General features: G+C 36.2%; 1 protein-coding gene across 10 annotated transcripts in view; it reads left to right on the top strand.

The window, feature by feature from the left end:
• The window catches only part of KTN1 (kinectin 1), a 102,746-nt gene that overhangs the window by 33,331 nt on the left and 50,128 nt on the right, over window positions 1-19,287 (top strand). For all 10 annotated transcript variants that reach the window (XM_058566984.1, XM_058566983.1, XM_058566981.1 and 7 more), the window contains 8 exons: window positions 2,674-2,811; window positions 4,224-4,394; window positions 5,399-5,529; window positions 10,945-11,061; window positions 13,285-13,425; window positions 15,979-16,085; window positions 16,909-17,041; window positions 18,432-18,519. In XM_058566984.1, coding sequence (XP_058422967.1) covers window positions 2,674-2,811; window positions 4,224-4,394; window positions 5,399-5,529; window positions 10,945-11,061; window positions 13,285-13,425; window positions 15,979-16,085; window positions 16,909-17,041; window positions 18,432-18,519 — 1,026 coding nt within the window. The remainder of the gene's footprint in view (window positions 1-2,673; window positions 2,812-4,223; window positions 4,395-5,398; window positions 5,530-10,944; window positions 11,062-13,284; window positions 13,426-15,978; window positions 16,086-16,908; window positions 17,042-18,431; window positions 18,520-19,287) is intronic.

Below are 19,287 nucleotides of genomic sequence, written 5' to 3' on the forward strand. Positions count from 1 at the left end.
TATTCTAGTTGTTATATTAGGTACTAAAACTGCAGAGATGAATAGTGCATTTTCAAGGTAGTCATGTGCTAGGTGTAGCCACAAACGTAAAATAGATTACTATAATACAAAAAGTTTAGTATAATGATCTAGGTATGTCTAAACTAGTGTAGGAGTTGTAAGGTGGGCCACATAGAGCATGTAATGCTTGAAATTAATCTTAAAGGATGAATAGGTACTAGCTGGTTTTCTTGGGTGGCTGGGGAAGGATGGGCTAGGGTATTCCAAGGAGGGGGTTAATTGGTGCAAATGGAAAGGACATGAGAAATGGCGTGGTGATGTGTGAAACTGCAGTTTACTCTGTATGAAAGGACTTGTGTGTACCATTAAGTTGTTCAGGTATCTTGTGCAGTGTTAAATTAGTTATCTTGGATTTTAAATATTTTTTTGCCAGCTATGATACTAGAGAAATAGGAGTAAGCACTTCATAGTGGGGGAGAAGGACATGTAAGCCAATAATAAAATGCAACTTATGTAAGAGATGTACAAAGTATGGAAGAAGGACAGTGGCCAAAACAACTACTACTTAGGAGGCCCAGGGCTGAAAAGCTTTACAGAGGAGGCAGTGTCGGAGCTGCGTCTTCCGGGATGAATCACTTCACTAAGCAAGTAGTGGGGTCTCATTCACATTAGCAGAATATCGTGTAAAGGCATAAGGGTACGGTGCATTGCTGAAACATGAAGAGAGAGGTAGGGAGTAGTTAGGAAGCAAAGCTAGAAAGATCTGCAGTCGCTTGATCATTGTGGTTTTTGTATACAGTGCTGAGGAGCTGGGATGGTATAGTTTAGCCATTGTTGACGATTTTCAGGCAGGTTAATTTACATGGTCAGGTTTATATTTTAGAAGATGTCTTTGGCAGAACTTCGGAGGACAAGTTTTATGGTGTAGTATTTGATGTAGGCGGACTAGTTAAGAGGTTATTTTTTCCCAAGTTAAGTTGGAGGACTGAACTACGGTAGTGACAGAAGAAATAGAAAGTAGAGAGGTCTACAAAGTAAAAAATGACATGACTAACCTTATTGGATAGGGTATGGCAGATAAAAGAGAAGGCAGGATCATGGCTGATTTCCCAAGTTCTAAGTTAGGTCGGGGTTGGCAGACATCAGCCTATGAGCCAAATGTGGCCTGCTTCCTGTTTTCTATGGTCCATGAGCCAAGAATGACTTTTACATTTTATGGTTTGAAAAAAATCAAAAGAATAATAATATTTTGTTAAATGTGGAAATTATATGAAATTCAGACCTCTGTGTCCATAAATAAAGCTTTTTTGAATGCAGCCACGCTCATTTGTTAACATACATCTGTGGCTGGCTTTCACACTGCAGCAGCAGATGAATAGTTATGAGTCTGTCAAAGCCTAAAGTATTTACTATTTGGCCCTTTGTAGAAAAAGTGTGCCAACCCCTGATTGGTAGGTAGTTGGTAGCACTAAGATACGGAAAACTGGAGAGAGAGTGGATGTGTATGTCGAGGAGAATGCTTTCAGTCTGTGTTTTGGGTGCCTATGGGGGCTGCTTTCATAGGATGCAATTCAGGCTGTAGTAGGATATGTAAGTATGGAGACCTAAGGCTAGAATATAGATTCAGAAGCCTTAAGCATGAAGATAGTAGTTGAAGTCATGGGTGTAGATAAGATCGTCCAATGGAAGTATTTAAATTGAAGACACAACTCTGAGGAATATCAGCATGTGAGGTGTTCAGTAGGAGCAGCTCACAAAGGAGGCTGCATTCCAAGTGTAAGAAAAGAATTATGGGAGCTGATAGGAGAGAATTTTAAATTTTATTTATTTTATTGTGGTAAAATATACATAAAATTTACCATCTTAACCATTTTTAAGTGTATTATGTACATTCACATTCTTGTGCAGGCATCACCACCAGCCATCTCAAGAACTTTTTCATCTTCCCTCCTGAAACTCTGTACCCATTAAACACTAATTCCCCATGCCTCCTTCCCCCCAGCCCCTGGCAACCAGCATTCTACTTTCTGTTGCTATGAATTCGACTACTCTGGGTACCTCATATAAGTGGAATCGTACAGTATTTGCCCCTTTGTGGCTGGCTTATTTCACTTAGCATAATGGAGTTGAGAGAATTTTAAGGAGATAGAGACCAATAGTATGAAATGCTGAATAGAAGTTAAAGGTTAAAGGATATTACTGGTAGAGTATGGCGTTTGGGACACTAGGGACCTGAGTAAATCTTTTCATGGATGTAGTGGAGGAGATAAAAATCAGATTGCAATTAGTTGAGAAATGACTGGTAGAAAAGGAAGTACAGTCTATTCTTTTGTCAATGTAAGAAGGAAATGGGTGTGGGAGGCTAGGAATTACAGTGGTGGGAAGGGTTTTGTTTTTTAAGATGATAGAGATTTGACCATGCCTGTAGGCTGAGTAGGGCTAGGAGTGGCTGAGAAATAGGATATAAAAGAAGGAGCAAGGACTAGAAGTCTTGAAGTTAAAGAGCAGGTGTAGCAGAGTAAGAAAGCTAGAATGATAAGTTATTAGTGAGCGAGTTGTATATCAGAGTTTAAAATTTGAGTGGTAAAGCAGTCTGGGAATTATTCATTAATAATTGAATCTTTTCTGGTGTGTTCATTGTTTGCTATGATGATTTTTTTATTTTTAATAAAGATGATCAGGATAAAAAGGTGGAACCTCTTATGGCACCTTCAAAAAAGCAAGAATCATTGCCCCTCCATCAAGAGACTAAACAAGAAAGTGGATCAGGAAAGAAGAAAGTTTCGTCAAAGAAGCAAAAGACGGAAAACGGTGAAATGCGTATCTATGTATTTTATAAATACTAATTCTAGAGAAGTACACTAGGACAAGGACCCTGAAGACCTCATGTGCTCTTTAATTTCCAGCCTGATGTGTACTTGGACAACCATAATACTGATGCGAGTCCAGAGTTCTCTTGAGCCCCATGGTGCTCTGACAGATGGGCAGGCTATAAGTTTGGGATGAAGAGATTTATCTGAAATTTAAAAAGGACAAAGCATTTATAAATATTCTTAACTGAGTTTTGAAAATAATGTAAATAGCATACAGTCTCTATAGAAGAAAAATATTCCTGAAATATTTGTACTTCTTAATAGCACTTAAAGATTGTGCTTGAGGACATTAGCTAGATCTGTCATTATCCTGCATTCCTAATTATTTCCTAAACAATTTTTAATTGCATGTATGTATGGGAAGCATCCAATTAAAAGTGATGGAGCAATTTTTATATGTTCAGAATTGTCCGGGGAAGACTTAGCTATGAAAATTATATAGATTCAACAGTGATTTTCAAGTAGTATTGGGTTGTGGTATCAACTAGTGCTAGAAAATAGTAAAATTGGAAAAGGAAAAGATGAAGTTCTATTTTTTGTAATAAAATTATGACATATCAAGCAATCAGGTATAGAAAAATATTACCCAGAAATATTTGATAAGATTAAATATTTATTGTAAATTTTAAATAAAAGAACTATACATGCTGAAAAGGTTTTTATAAAAGGAATATAGAGAGATTCCCAGGTGGGTGTGGAAGTTTGTATCTCTAACCAACAGACATCAGACTTTAATGTTCAGACTCTTAGAGTTCTTCTCATTAAGATTAGGAACAAGGTAAGGAGGCTTCCTTACTCCACTTTTAATGTTGTTCTGGAAATTTTAACCAGTGTTGTAAGAAGTGGCCTGGAAATTAGAGGCATAACTGTTAGAAATGAGATGATATTTGCAAGGAACAATCACTGATTTTTGTACCTAGCAAGTGAAAGGAACTGAATTAAAAATTATCAATTGCAATAAGAATTCAGAAACATGCCAACATAACTAAAAATTAATAGTTTTCCTTAAGCACTAATTAAACGTGAATGGATTCTTAGTTAAAACAGGATAAAAGTGAGAACTAACTGAAATGTAAAGGATTATAATAAGAAATTTTCAGATACTATTTGAAGAGATATGCTACACACTTTTAGATGATTTAATTTACTATAAAATAACATTAAACTGGTACTGCTTAATTAGAAGAGTGTTTTGATTTGTTAAATGATAAAATTGGAGTTTAAAGCCAAATTGAGCTGGTATTAGAGATTTGAAAATAACTACATTTATCATTAAAGTGTGCTTACATGTTGTTTAATTACTCTGTTATAAAAAACCCTAATTAAAATTTTGTTGAATTTAAATTGCAGTCTTGGTGGATGAACCCCTTATTCAAGCAGCTACTTATATTCCTTTGATGGATAATGCTGACTCAAATCCTGTGGTGGATAAGAGAGAGATTATTGATCTGATTAAACCTGGCCAAGTAGAAGGAATCCAGAAAACGGGGGCTAAAAAATTGAAGACTGAAACAGACAAAGGTAACATGCAGAATGCAACAACCTGTTGTATTGAAGAAACACATTTTTGAGTTCTGATGGAGTCAGGTGCATTTTCTCATAGAAATAATGGATTGCAGAAAACTAATAGAATCCTTGTGGTGAAAGATTTATTGGTAGTTTTCTAGCCCGACCTCCTCAGCTTTGTAGAGTTGGACACTGGAATTTGACTTGCCTAGGTCCCGCGGCTATTTTGATATCTGGTGATCTTTTCCCTTCTACTATTGCCTCCTGCGATGTTTCTGTGTTAATTCACAACCACCTTTTATTATTATTTTTAATTGACTTTTATTTTTTTTAGAGCACTTTTAGGCTTACAGCAAAATTAAGTGGAAAGTACAGAGAGTTCCCATATACTCCTTGTCCCTACACATGCACACAGTTGCCTTTTTAAATTTATAATGTAGCTGAAGTATTAACAGCCCTGGGCCCCTTTGGGTCTGCTGGGTGGCAGTTGCTTTTAAGAAGGGGAAGTTGGTGCTAATATAAGAGCCCCAGAGCAGTTGAATTGGGGTGAATCAGGAGAGGTTTGATGCATGGATTTTTTTAAATGTCAGAATTACTTGTATATATTTGATCTTTGTAAAATCAGCTTTCTGTCTACAATTATCTTCGAGCTTATTTTCTCATCTGTAAAATTTGGTTTATATGTCACGAGTATTAAGGTTAAATGAGAATGTGAATATATCTAGGATAGATACTAGCATATACTAGACATTTGAATGATTTTTTTTTTAAGCATACTGGCACTTTAGTATTCTGTAGCTTGAGCAAATTTTTAGTTAATGTAATTATTCCATATTATATTAACGATGATAAACTTTTTTTTCTCTCTTGACTGGAGCATTTATCGTTGTTTGACTTGAAATGTAAATCTCTTTTCTCTTGGTTATTGACTTTCTGGATCAAGAATTCTTGATGCTTACCTTTGCTGAAGTTATTACTTGTGTCTTTTAAATGCCAACTTCTTTTTTTTTTTTTTAAAGAAAATGCTGAAGTGAAATTTAAAGATTTTCTTCTGTCCTTGAAGACTATGATGTTTTCTGAAAATGAGGCCCTTTGTGTTGTAGACCTGCTAAAGGAGAAGTCTGGTGTGATACAGGATGCTTTAAAGAAAGTAAGCATATTTTTGATTATAGGCATATTTGGGAGCAGTGATTAGAAGTTCACCAAGCAAGACTTCTGCTAGAGTCATAAATTATTATCTATTCCTATTCTTCACACCTCAAAGCACATAGTCACATTTAAGAGTTCTGGAATGCCTTCAGAAGTTATTTCATGTATCTGTACCAATCGATACACTTATTTAGTCAGATTTCTGAGTCGTCTGAGGTTTTGACAAAAGTGAATTGCTTATATTGAGTAAGATGATTTATATGATACTATAGTCATTTGGCACTTGGCTAAGGTGTGCCTCGCTTTGCTTTGATTGCAAGTGGTGAAGGCAAGGTCAGGTGATTTCTGGATAACATATATGGAATGTTTTTGTGACTGAAGATAGCACCATTTGAAGAACCTGGGAATCTGTTGTTGTTTAGTGTGTGTGTGCGTGTGTGTGTAAGCGTGTGCAGTATTACCCCTCTAAAATAAATGATTTGGATGATAGAATCACTGCTGTGACTGACTAAAATTTGTAAAAAAACAAAAACAATCCATGGAATTAATATTTAATTTCTCTTGAGTCATGTTCACTATATTATCATGTGTACTGTGTCATACTGGGAAAGGTGACAAGTTTTCAAGTGTTACTTGTGTGAGATAAGATGACATCATGTCTAGTATTCAATATTAGATGGTGGACTTAACTGTTCTTTTTCCAAACACACATGCACCCACCCACCTAACCACTTATCTGCTTTAAAACCTTTAGTGGCTTCTGTTTTTCTTAAAATAAAGACTACCCTAGTCCAAGCCATCACCCCTCACCTCATTACCTTTGGTTGTGTCCTAGTTGATGTTTCTGCTTTCCTTCTTAGCCCTCTAATCTGTTTTTTCCACACATCTATAAGGTGACCTTTACAGAGGTAAATCAGGTTATATCACTGCTTTAAAAACCCTTTGGTGCCTTTCTTTTTGCATTTAGAACATAATCCAGATTTCTTAGTAGACCAATACCTCTGTCTTTACAGCCTTATCTCATAGCATTTTCCCCATCCCCTCACTACAGTCACCCATACTAGGTCTTTCTGGTTTCTCTAGAGCATACTAAACCATTTCTTAATCTGTCTGGACTGTCCCAAACCCTCGTCCTCCCCGCCAATCCCCCTTGGTTAATTCTTCTTTAATATGTCCACTTAAATATCATCAGGCTTGTCTGAATTCCCATTCTAAATTGTTCTCCCTGTTATTCTTTCTCATAACTGTCTGGATTGTTTTGTCATAGCATTTATCATAGCATTATAAGTCTGTTCATACCACCAAGTAACCTATTGACAACATCTTTTACAAATCTATGGTATTTTACAACGTAGTATGCTTGTTGGACAGTCTTCATGTGGCGCCAGCAATGACCTAGAGTAAACAGGGTGTTTGAGGGTAATCAGAGTGTGTGTGATAAGTCTATGTGACTTTGGATACAAAGTCAGATTATTCTGTTGCAAGGAATTTTCTTGAAATTTTTGGTTGAAGAATTTGTCCTTTGATTTACTTTGTTTTAATTGGGTAAGTATATATCATAAAAGAGTTTTAGCTATTTGTGGGAATTGGGAAAAGCTCCTAGCAGGGAAAAGCCTCCAGCTGAAGTTACTATGTTACTACCTAACTGTTGGAAATTATTGCTTGTTAAAATTAAAAATAATTGCTTTAAGTATTTCTCTTCTGACTAAGGATGTTGGTGGTGGCTTATGGGGGCAAGAGTAGTCATTTTATTGTCTAAGAGAGCTTTGAACTCCAGTGACTGGGTGGTAAATCACAGTCCCCCTGCTAGCTCTTTTAGGCAGACCAAGGAGGAAGTTGGGGACTGTTAAAGGTAGTGTTTTGAAATAGAGTGAGTGTTTTGAAACTTTTCCTTGGAACCTTTTGGCTTTGAATTAAAATCTTCTAGATTTCTCAAGGAGTGGTTCTATTCTCATCTGCAAGAACTCAGTGCCTTTGTAGGTCCTCTGTATTCTGGGAAAGACTAGGGAAGTTTAATTTCTCCCTTTTCTTGTTACCGAAACTGAGTCTTGGTCAGACCTTTAATAACCTTGAATAAATTTCAAGGTTCCAGATGTAAATGAATCCCACACCTAATAAAGACCACTCCAGAGAAAGGGGAAAAATAAATGCAGGAGCACTAGCACAGGCATAGACTAGAGATAGAGGAGTTAGAGGACTTGCTAACCAGTTAGCCATGGTGGCCAAAGAGGAGTCTAGAATGAAGCCTTGTTTTTGCTTTTAAGTAACTGGATAGATTGTGGTGACAGTGGGTATTTGTGAATACTTTGCAGGGGAAGAGAGAGTCGAGCATTGTGAAAAATTTTAGGAAGTTGTTTTAGGCATCCTTTGGATCATTTAAGTGGGTATAATCATTTCATAGTTGAATGTATGTTTCTCTGGAGTTGAAAGAAGATTGCAATGGGAGTGATTTAGGAAAGTAATCCACTATCGCCAATATGTATGGTGGACGTATATTAGACCAGAGAGGATGTGAGGCGTGCTAAGACGTTCAAGAATGAACCCTGAGAATCACCAGCATTTAAAGAGCAAGGAAATCCACCACAAAGAATACTGAAGGAGGAGCAGAAGGTGGGGAAACACCAGGAGACAGTGGAATCACAGATGCTTAGGGAGGATAGAGAGTTCAGGGGTCGGGGGGGAAGTCAACAATGACATGCTTTAGAGAGAGAAAGGGATCAGGATTGAAAAACTGGATTTGACATCCTTAGTAAAAGTAGTTTCATTGGAGTAATAGACTATAAATAAATGACAAATGAATAGGAAAGGTGACAGTGTCGACTTTGCATAAGCTTAGATGGGAAGGGCAAAATAGAGTAAAAGCTAAAGGGGTTGCAGAGTTAGAGAGGAGATGTTATGTTGTGTGTGTGTGTGTGCACATTCCTTTGTGTTTAAGCTATGAGATACGGGTATTTTATATTTTAGAGTGTAGGTTAAGATTCCGGGCTCTAGAGTCAGGTTTCCTGGATTCAAATCTGGACTCTGCCACTTTGAGCTTTGTGGCCTTAGATAAGTTACTTAACCTTAAGGCCTCAATTTCCCCATCCCTAAAAAGGGAATGATAATCACGTTTTGAGAATTAGATAATACATAGTAAGCGCTTGGAGTTCCTAGCATATAGTAATTGCTCAAAAATGTTGACTGTTTATCTGATTACTAGTGAGAAAATGTTTAAGATTTATTTGATTGTTTTAGTTGATTATTAATTTCTTAGTGTTGGTCTTTAAATATGCTTGCCTCAATTATGTGATTTTTCAACTTTATTAACTATTTTGGCCCCATGCTATATAACTTAAATTTTTCCCTACCTTCTCTCTTCTTTCTCAACTTTTGTTTATTATAACATTTATCAGATTCTTATCATATTTAATGTTTGTTTTGTGACTATAATTTTCATTTTGTTTAGTCATAATTCTACAGTTTAATGGTGGGTTCAAAGCTTAATACTAGCTCTTTTGCTATAGCTTCTGTATTCATCTCTTGGTTGGCTGAAGTTGTTTTCCTTGGAATTTTTTCAAGAAGGGCTCTTGGAAATCTTATTTCCCAAATTCTGGCAAGTTAAAATGCTTCTTAATTGTCTTTATACTTGAATGATAATTTGGTGGGGTATTGCTGTTGTCTACATTCATGTCGCTGGATAGAGGTCTGAGACCAGCCTGAATTTTGCACGCTTTTCATATATTTTTATCAAACTACACTCTCACAATAAAAACATTTTTGGGGCCATTAACCAAGTGTTTATTATTTATTGGACTTTTCCAGTGTCCACCCCCCTGTACAGACACCGGGGGATTCAGCTTTGAAGTTCAGCAGTAATTTTACGATAATATAGCTGGGGCATTGACTCCTCTATCAATATTCTTTTGGATAAAGCGTGTCTTTTGAATCATGAGATTCAGTGTCCCTTAAAATAATGGGTATCAATTAAGCATATGTTGGATCTTCTTTGCCTGTTGTGTTTATCTCTCATATTTTAGTTCTAAAAAAAAATAAAGCTTTTGGTTTATTTCTACTTCTTTTTATTTAATTCTCTCCACCCTGGACTCTATGTCTCTCACTGTATTTTCAGCAGCATGTCTTTTTCTGGCTGCTGCTTCTGATTGGGTTGTATTTCTGAGATGGTGTTACTTTTACTTCTACTTTGGGTTTTGCCAGCTCATATTTCATCACATTCTGTGGTCTTATCTTTTCTCTGAAGCTCTTTCTTCTGAGCTCTGTTCTTGGCTCTTATTTTTCCAGAAATGACTGCTATATTAGATTTTTAAAAATCATGGTTTATTTTTTAGGAAGATTGGCCCTGAGCTAACATCTGTTGCCTATCTTCCTCCTTTTTGCCTTTTTTTTTTCCCTCCCCAAAGCCCCAGTAGATAGTTGTATGTCATAGTTGTACATGGTGATATTTTTTAATCATGATCTTTGTCTGCTCTTTGACGATCTTTCTCTGGTGGTTTTTCCTCACTTTCCATTTGTTTTTTCTTATTATTTTCCTTCCTTTTTTCTTGTATCTTGCATAGTCCCACAACAATTTCTCTTTGATCAGTACTCTTCTTCGAATGAAGGGTGTTCCTCTTGGCTCATGTCTGTGCCTGGAGATTGATAATGAAGGGCCCAGGCTAACTGGTGTTCTCCTTGGGCTATGTGTGCAAATGAGTTCTTTCAGCCTTTCTTCCCAGAAAAAAGACTTGACTATAAAGAGTCTCACTGTAGAGAATCTCTCTCTCGACTCTGCCTCACTTGCTAGCTGCTTTCTTTGAGTAAAGTTTGTCGGTATGATTTCTTCTTTATTCCTACTTCTGCTTCTTGAGACCTACTTCCAAGAAAATTCTTACCTTCTGGATTTGCTCGTTCCTGATGTCAGAAGAAGGATTGTTGGTTTTACTTTTCAGGATATGCCTGTTAACTTTAGAGAACGATGCACCCATGGCACCTCTGTGGTCTGGGGTACATTCTGGCAGGGTTCTTGAGCACCTCTGTTTGATCTCCACTACTTTTGGCAGTCTTTCCTGATGTTATGCTTTCACTTTGCATGTAAGTGTTTCCTTTTGGTTCAGTTTGCGTTTTGATTTTGTACTCCTCTTGATCTTTTAGGAGGAGAAGGGGAGATTGCTGTTTTGACTCTGGGATTAAAGCTGGAAGTACTATAATTCTTTGTAAAAATTTGTTTCTTGATTGATATGTATCCTATCATATGCATCAGAATATATACTGATACATGACTTTTCTGAGTGATATTTCACTGACCAGTATTTTTGGCAGTCGTTCTACTTCATATGTAATAGCGAACTCTGCGTTGGCCTAAGAACACTTGATATTAGAGACTTCATTTTCATAAGCCCATGTAACTATTACTAATTCTGTGTTGATTTCTCAATGGTAGTCAAGTAAAGGAGAATTGACTGCACTTGTACATCAGCTTCAAGAAAAAGACAAGTTGCTTGCTGCTGTGAAGGAAGAGGCTGCTGCTATGAAGGATCGGTGTAAGCAGTTAACCCAGGTGAAGAAAGTCTTGTATTGAAGGGATATACTTTCTGAATCAGAGGCAATGAAGGACTTGGAAATTGTCCATAATTCCTGATTTAATTTTTTGTGTAATAAATTTATAGCCAGTAAAAGTCATTTTCTTTTAGAATTTTGGTGGTGGTGGGCCTTTGCTCTTTCATGTTATTATAGTCTACAGTTGAATTATGAATTTAAAATAATAGTGCTGATAGATATCCTGATTTTAGAATAACAAGCGTTTGGATTTTGGGAGAATGTTTCAATTGGATCTGACTTAGAATTATTCTTTATAGAAGCAGAAAACTCGGTGTGATCTTGTTTTAATCCAATTTATAGGATAAATATGAAACTCTTGCATAAGTAATTTATTTATGAAGGTTTTGATAAATCTTTATAATTTTTAATCAATGAGTGCTTCAAACCCCAGAAATTTTACTCTGGGAAGTAAAAAAAAAAAAAAAAAAAAAGACATTTAAAAAATCATGTCAAATCATATAAACTTCCAGCTATAAAATAAATAAGTCCTGGGGATGTAATGTATAGCATGGTGACTATAATTAATAATACTGTGTTGTATATTTGAAAGTTGCTAAGAGAGTAGATCTTAAAAGTTCTCATCCCAAGAAAAAGAAATTTGTAACTGTGTGGTGATGGATGTTAATTAGACTTATTGCGGTGATCATTTTGCAATATATGCAAACATTGAATCACTGTGTTGTACACTTGAAACTAATGTTCTGTGTCAATTATATCTCCAAAAAAAAAAATTATGTAGACTGAGAACATAATTGAAATCCTCTAGAAAATGTGGTCTTATTCCCCCGAAGTGCTTGTTTCTCCTTTTGGGAAGTAAATACAGTAGATTAAATGAGCTTTATTTCTGCATTGTTCACATCGCTACTTGATGACATTATGAGAATGGCCTCATGTGAATATAAAATCAAAACCTTTATGTGAATTTGATGTAAATAAAAAAAGTCAATGGAAAAACTTGGTTGGATTAAGATTAGTCAAAATTGTTACTAAAATAAGTATGTTTTCTTAAGTTTAGAAACTTTAGTATAGTTTTATGTGGCCATACCTTAAAAATTTCTGACTGTGTTTTAAAAATTACAAAAGGTTACTTTGTGGTTATTCATCGAGCTGTACACTTAAGATGTGTATGCTTTTTTCCTAAATGTATTGTAGACATCAGTATCACAATTCGCAAATGTAAATGAACCAACTCATGTGGGCAACCATCAATTACATAAAAATCTTAAATTTTGCCAAACAGTTTCCTAGAGCAAGGGGCATGGACTGATCATACCTGTAGAAAACTTTGCAGGCTTTCTTGTACTTTGATCATTGATATTTTTTCTAGGAGTTCATAATGCTTGTGACACCAAATGAACTCACTCTTTTAAGATTTGATTTGGGAACATACTAAAACTCTGCTATGATTTTTTAAAAAAAGTAAAGGTCTGATTTTTACTTTCCTTTATTCCAGATTTCCATTCTGCTGTAAATATATCTTATCCTTATCTCTTCCCCTAGGAAAGAGACTTCTTTTTTTTGTCTTCCAGTCTATTCTTTTTTAGGCCTTTTTCTGTACCCTGAAAGAGAGCTAGTGCCTGTGTGTAATAGACAACTGACGATTTTGCTTTGACAGTGTTCTTTCTTAGAATAATTAGAAAGTAGGATTTATTCCAAGTTCAACTCTGTAACTCTTAGACCAGGAAGTGCATTTGAAATATGAGTAAACAGAACAGCAAAGTGTTTATGAAGGTGGAAAGAGCAGGTAAGATGCAGAAGACACTGTGTTTGATCTTGCTTTCTAAGCAAATACTTACTTCAGAATTCATGATTGGTTTACTGACATTTTTGCTGATGTTAAAAATGTTTTATTATTACAGTCTTATAGTACTTTTTTTTTTTTTTTCGGTGAGGAAGATTAGCCCTGAGATAATGTCTGTTGCCAGTCCTCTTCTTTTTTTGCTGAGGAAGATCGGCCCTGGGCTAACATCCATGCCCATCTTCCTCTACTTTATATGGGCCGCCGCCACAGCGTGGGTTGACAAGCAGTGCATCGGTCCGTGCCCGGGATCTGAACCTGCGAATCCCGGGCTGCCGAAGCAGAGCATGCGAACTTAACTGCTATGCCATTGGGCAGGCCCCAGTGCTGTTTTTTTTTTAATAACAAGTTTTTCATAATTTCTTTTCTGGTCTACTCTTCTAGGAAATGATGACAGAGAAAGAAAGGAGCAGTGTCGTCATAGCAAGGATGAAAGATCGGATCGGAACATTAGAAAAGGAACATAACGTATTTCAAAACAAAATACATGTCAGTTATCAGGAGACTCAACAGATGCAGATGAAGGTATATTTTTATTCTTTGAAAACAAAATGAAATGTTTGCATTCATTTAATTAGCAAACTTTTAAGTGCCTAATATGTGCAAGACTGTGTGCTGGGCCATGGTACAATGGCTAAACTGGCTCCCTGTCCTTAAGTAAGCAACTTTTCTAGTTGGGGAAGAGGTGGGGACGCTGGAACCTGACAAGTAAAAACTCCATTAACATAGAGGTAAGCGTTGGGTGCTTTGGAACAATGGAGATGAGAGGTGGGGAAGAGAAGGACTGATAGGGAAGACTTGTTAGAAATGATATGTGGACTGTGTTGAATCTTTTGAAACAATTAGGCTTTGTCAGGTAAGGGAGTGAAGGAATGGGCACTAGGTATAAGAGTTATTACGTGGTGTGATTCCTTAGTCCCATTTCTAGAAATGATGGTTCAGTGAGTCTGTTTTGGGGCCCAGGATTGAGCTTTTTAGTGAGTTTGCTTGTGTTTCCGATACAGGTTGTCTAGTGATAACAGTTTGTAAGAAATGCAGTGAGAGTTGTCATATTTGGGAATCAGGGCTGGAATGAAGAAGAGACGATCTAGAGAAGTAAATAGAGGCCCTATCTTAAAGGGCCTTGTATACGTGAAACCTGGGGAGCCAGTGAAGGAGTTTGAGCAACCAATATTTTTCATTAGTACTCTGGTAGCACTGTGGAGAGTGGAACAAAGGATAGTTAGAAGGCTTTGCAGGAATCCACGTGAGAGAAGGAGGGCCTGAGATCAGATGTTGACAGTGAGGGGAAGATTTTGAGAGATAGGGCACTTGGTAATAGAGCGGATGAGAGAGGAAGAGAGAAGTGATAATGAAGGATAACTCCTAAGGTTTTGGCTGAAGTGACCTTCTGTCTCTCGTTTTTACTTTTACCTGTCTCCTTTCAACATTTTAGAAACTTCAGTTCTTACTGTCCGTCTTTTACACGTATCATCCATTTTCATGATTCCAGTTAGGTCTGGACCAGTGATTTTGTTGTTGTTTTCTTTCTTCTTTTTATTTTGGAGATAAAAAGGCTATTGAAGAGCATGGTTTGGGTCTGCTTGTCAAGTGGGCTTATAATATTCCGCCTAATTGAACTTCTAGACAGGTGATGTTTTGAAATTATTTCCACTGCTGGCTGATGCTTCAATGTGGAAGCTCGTGTCATCACCTCACATTTAACATATGTCTAAAATCAAACTCTTGCTTTCGTTTTGGTCAGGTTGTTTTTATCTTCTAATATTTTGAGGCATTATTATCTTTAGGCTTGAACCCTTTGGTTTCTCTCTCCCTTGCCCAGTCTACAGTTTGTTCTGAAATCTTAAAGATACTTTATTTCTAGTTACTCGTGCATTCAATTCTTAGATGTCACCTTAGTTTATTGTTTCATAGTATCATAATTATAGCACCTTAATAGGTCTCTCATTTCCATTCTAACATGTAATTAGTACCAGATTGTTTGTAAAATATTACTTTAATCACATTGCTAGTCTGCTGAAAAATTTTAAGTTTTCTTCACTACTGTTAAAGTCTCAGTGTTTTCCATGGAAATGCCACTAATAGCAAAAAAGAAGTGAATGAATCTATTGTCAGGTTCTTACCCTCAAGCTTCTATGTTTTCATTTGGCCCAATCCTCCATCTTCCCAACCCCCAGCTATTTGAAGTATTCTTTCCTGTTAATCAGGTTATTGAAGACCTGATTTTCCTAGCCTCAAGTGATCTTTTCTTCTTAATTCCTACTTACTATTAATTTGAAAATTAGTTAAGTACTTGTAGCAACGTCTTTTGAGGGTGAAAGGTGTTGAAGTGATTCATCATTTTTTTTTTTACTTGATTGCTTATAGAGGCCAGGATATAGATTTCATATGGTAAGTTCTCTGAAAAATAGAAACATATACTTTAATTTCTCTTAATTGCATAGATTTACTAAAAATTATTAAGATTATTTCACATACTAAAGTAAGACATATCCTTATAGGAATATAAGACTTGGGGTTCTTTATCTTTTGATTCTGTAATTCTGAAAAAAAATTAGAGGCCAGAATATTTTAGCAAGTACATTTTTGTGTAATGAATTTGCCATCTATTGGGTTGTGGCTCAATTTGTAACTTACTATATATGTATTGAATGTATTGTCAGTTTTTAAACTTTTGATTACTAAAATCTTTCATTAAAAATATTGCTAACATAAAATTGACATATTCTAGGATCAAGACAGTCTTAATTCTATGAGTCCTTTGGATAGGAAAGAAGTTCTAAATCATCTTTTAGTTCTAAAACAACATCTCTGTGTATTTATTTTGCATTTCAAATATGATAGCACCTAGCATCTACTTGTGCTCTTGAATGCTGTGGCAGCTTGTATTTACTTCGCATTCATCACTATCAAAATGTAGTTTATCCTTTAATTTGTTTATATTTATTTGAGAAAGGTGGTTGAAACTTCGTTCTATTGATGCTTTTTACATTCTTATCATAAAGTTTCTTTTAAAAGAAACTTTTAGCTTTAGCAATCATTTTCTAAATCTTACATGTGTGTGTAAAATAATTTTAGTTTCAGCAAATTCGTGAGCAGATGGAGGCAGAGATAGCTCACTTGAAGCAGGAAAATGGCATACTGAGAGATGCTGTCAGCAACACTACAAACCAACTGGAAAGCAAGTATGTTTCCAAATGCTTTATTTTTAATTGAATGGCAGAGAATTTTCATTAAATGGCAGAGTATTTTCATGAATCATCAAAGTGGTATTTGATAGTGATTGGTTAGACTTTTGTTTTATACATTTTTCTAAAATGAGTTAATTTTGAAAAACAATTCTCTTGCTGTGTGAAGAACCTCTTCAGCTAAACTTTATGATAAATACTAGTGCCACCAGTGGCATAGTCTACAAATTTATGAGACTGAATTTACAAGTTTTAAGCCATCTATTCCCTTTAATAGTAGTTCTCAAACTTAATTATTCTCAAGAGCATCTGGCGTGTTAGTTAAAAAGCATATTCTTGAGTCCTACCACTAAAAGATTATGATTCAATGGCTCTGTTGTGGAGCCCAGGAATCTGCATATTAAGACACATTCCTTGTGATAGTGACGTAGTTGGCTTTGGGCCATACTTTGAGAAACAGTGCCCTAGAGAAGACTGGTAGCATGCTTACATAGAGTAAACACTGCCTGGTTGATTTTAATAAAATTTCAGACACCAATTTGAGGGTGATACTGTTGATTCATGCTAATGAGTGGGTGGTCATCCATTTTTCTTGGTTGTTTTATAGTGGTTTTAGAATTGGTGTAATTATCAGAATGATTCAGAGATTATACTCAACCAAAGTTCGTTATTAGTACATAGTTACTATAATAGCACTCCTTTTCAGTTGGCTGTAAGTGGAGTTACTAACTCAGCAAAACTAATAGAAAATATATTTTGTTTATCTACTCTTTATGTGTTTGTAATAATGGAGAGTTCCTAACCCAGTTGCTGTTTTTAGGCAGTCTGCTGAACTAAATAAACTGCGCCAGGATTATGCTAGGTTGGTGAATGAGCTGACTGAGAAAACAGGAAAGCTGCAGCAGGAGGAAGTCCACAAGAAGAATGCTGAGCAAGCAGTTACTCAGTTGAAGGTGACGAATTTCCACCTTTATTTATCATTTCATAAATAATGTAGATATTTAGTGACCTAAATTTGTATATAAGTTTGAGAAATGAGGTTTGAGGCTTAATGGGACCTGTGGTCTTAGTGCCTGGCCTATATAGAAGTCTGTGCGGTAATGAAAGAATTGAATATGGGCTTGAGTTTGAAGTTAAAGACTGTTTGAAGATACGAAAAATGAAATTAGCTGATTGACAGGTATAAACAGAATTTCAGCTAATAAATAGAGATTCGGGTCTACATGTGTAAGGCAAAAATCATGTGGTTAAAATTACCTTCAGCATCACTTATCATCCATGACTTGGATTTCTCAGTAAGTTCAGTAGAGCCTATCTTTCTTCCATTACTGGAATAGATGCTTTTCCTTTGCTTGAGCACAAGACCAAGGACTGCTCCAGTTACTCTCACTTGAGCCATAGTGTGCAAAAATCACACATTGTTTGTGAAGACACCGGAATGGCACTTGGTACCATGAGATGCTCGTACTGAGAAAAGATGCATGGGATTGCTCAGGCTAATTGAGAGAGTAGATTCATTTCTCTTGTACTTTATAGCATATGCACATTGAGTAGAATGATGAGTAGAATTGTGTGTTCCTCCTTTTACTGGGGAGAGGATTTGTTGAAGGTGTAGTTCAGGTTGTGTAAGTTAAATGTATTAGACAGATTCCTGTCTAGGTCATTGATATAATCATACCTTGATACCAGTTCCAGAGTAGTAGGGGTTAAAAGGGCTTTGAGAATAATTGAATATGGAAAATAGTGTGATTTTTGTTTTCTTGAAGTTTTCTTGGGTCCCTGTGGGAGATTGATATAATTGTCCTTTCTTTTATTTACTATTTGTCTTGCTGGTGTGTTTATGGCTGGCATTTATAAATATAGAAGTTTGTTCTCTATGGATATGGGTAAGTAGATAAATGACACTAAAGATTATAGTCATAATTGAAATGTTGTGCTGTACCTCAAAATATGAATTGTAGGTGCTTAGGAGATTTAGCAATAAAGATACCATCCTGTCTTTTGAAAGCCTGTCAGCTGAAGGAAGATTGATGGAAAACAGATCATAGCTGAGTGGATTAGATATATACATAGTAGTGGCTACATTGATCCACCAGTACAAATATTGAGTTTCTGAAATAATCTCCAATCTGTAAATCTTGTATATTGGAGGGTAGAATGGCTGTGGCTGATAATATCTGTGTGCATTATCAGGCTGGGCATATCTGCCTATCTTATTAAAATATAGGAGACTGGTTGTTGGAATAAGCAGTTTTATGACACAACAGTAAAAGGTAAAGGATGCCGCTTTTTTTGTTCTTTTACTTGAAATCCTGTGTTTTTGCTGAATTATCCTTTCTCCAGGTTCAACTACAAGAAGCTGAAAGAAGGTGGGAAGAAGTTCAGAGCTATATCAGGAAGAGAACAGCAGAGCATGAGGCAGCACAGCAAGGTAAGAGGACGAGGTATTCACATAAATTTAGTATATAATTTTGGGTAGGGTTTCCCCCTTCTCCATATGTGAAGAAAGTATAATTTGGCATTCAATAAAAATAGCTTTTACACTTACAGAGTATCTATTTCTTTAACATCTCTTAGGTTTTTAAAAATAAGCTCTCTCCTAGCCCTCTCGAAGTGTTAAGTTGCAGATAAAATTATTGTCCATAATAGGGTAGTGGGAACCTGGTTGTGTGTGTTTCCTTTCTATAGTTATCAACTCTTCGTTTTATTTATTTATTTTATTTAATTAATTAATTTAGTTAGTTAGTGAGGAAGATCAGCCCTGAGCTAACATCCGATGCCAACCCCTCTCTTTTTTGCTGAGGAAGATTGCCCTGGGCTAACATTCATGCCCATCTTCCTCTACTTTATATGGGACACTGCCATGGCATGGCTTGACAAACGGTGTGTCGGTGTGTGCCTGGGATCCGAACCTGCGAACCCTGGGCTGCTGAAGCTGAGCGCGCGCACTTAACCGCTATGCCACTGAGCTGGCCCCTCTTCGTTCTATTTTTTGTTTCTAAGGAAAGACTCACTTCCTATATTGTGAAGAGAAAAACAGTGCGAGTATTACCCTTCCAAGTCATTTACTTAAAACTGCTACTTAGTACTAACTTTCACTACTTATTCTTAATGTGATGAATCCATCTGGGAGATAATGGAGCTTGTATTGTGTGTATTATTACTGTCTCCACTACTCCCTTGCTCCCACGGAAGAGGT

This window comes from Diceros bicornis, chromosome 24, assembly GCF_020826845.1.
Source record: "Diceros bicornis minor isolate mBicDic1 chromosome 24, mDicBic1.mat.cur, whole genome shotgun sequence".
Taxonomy (NCBI): domain Eukaryota; kingdom Metazoa; phylum Chordata; class Mammalia; order Perissodactyla; family Rhinocerotidae; genus Diceros; species Diceros bicornis.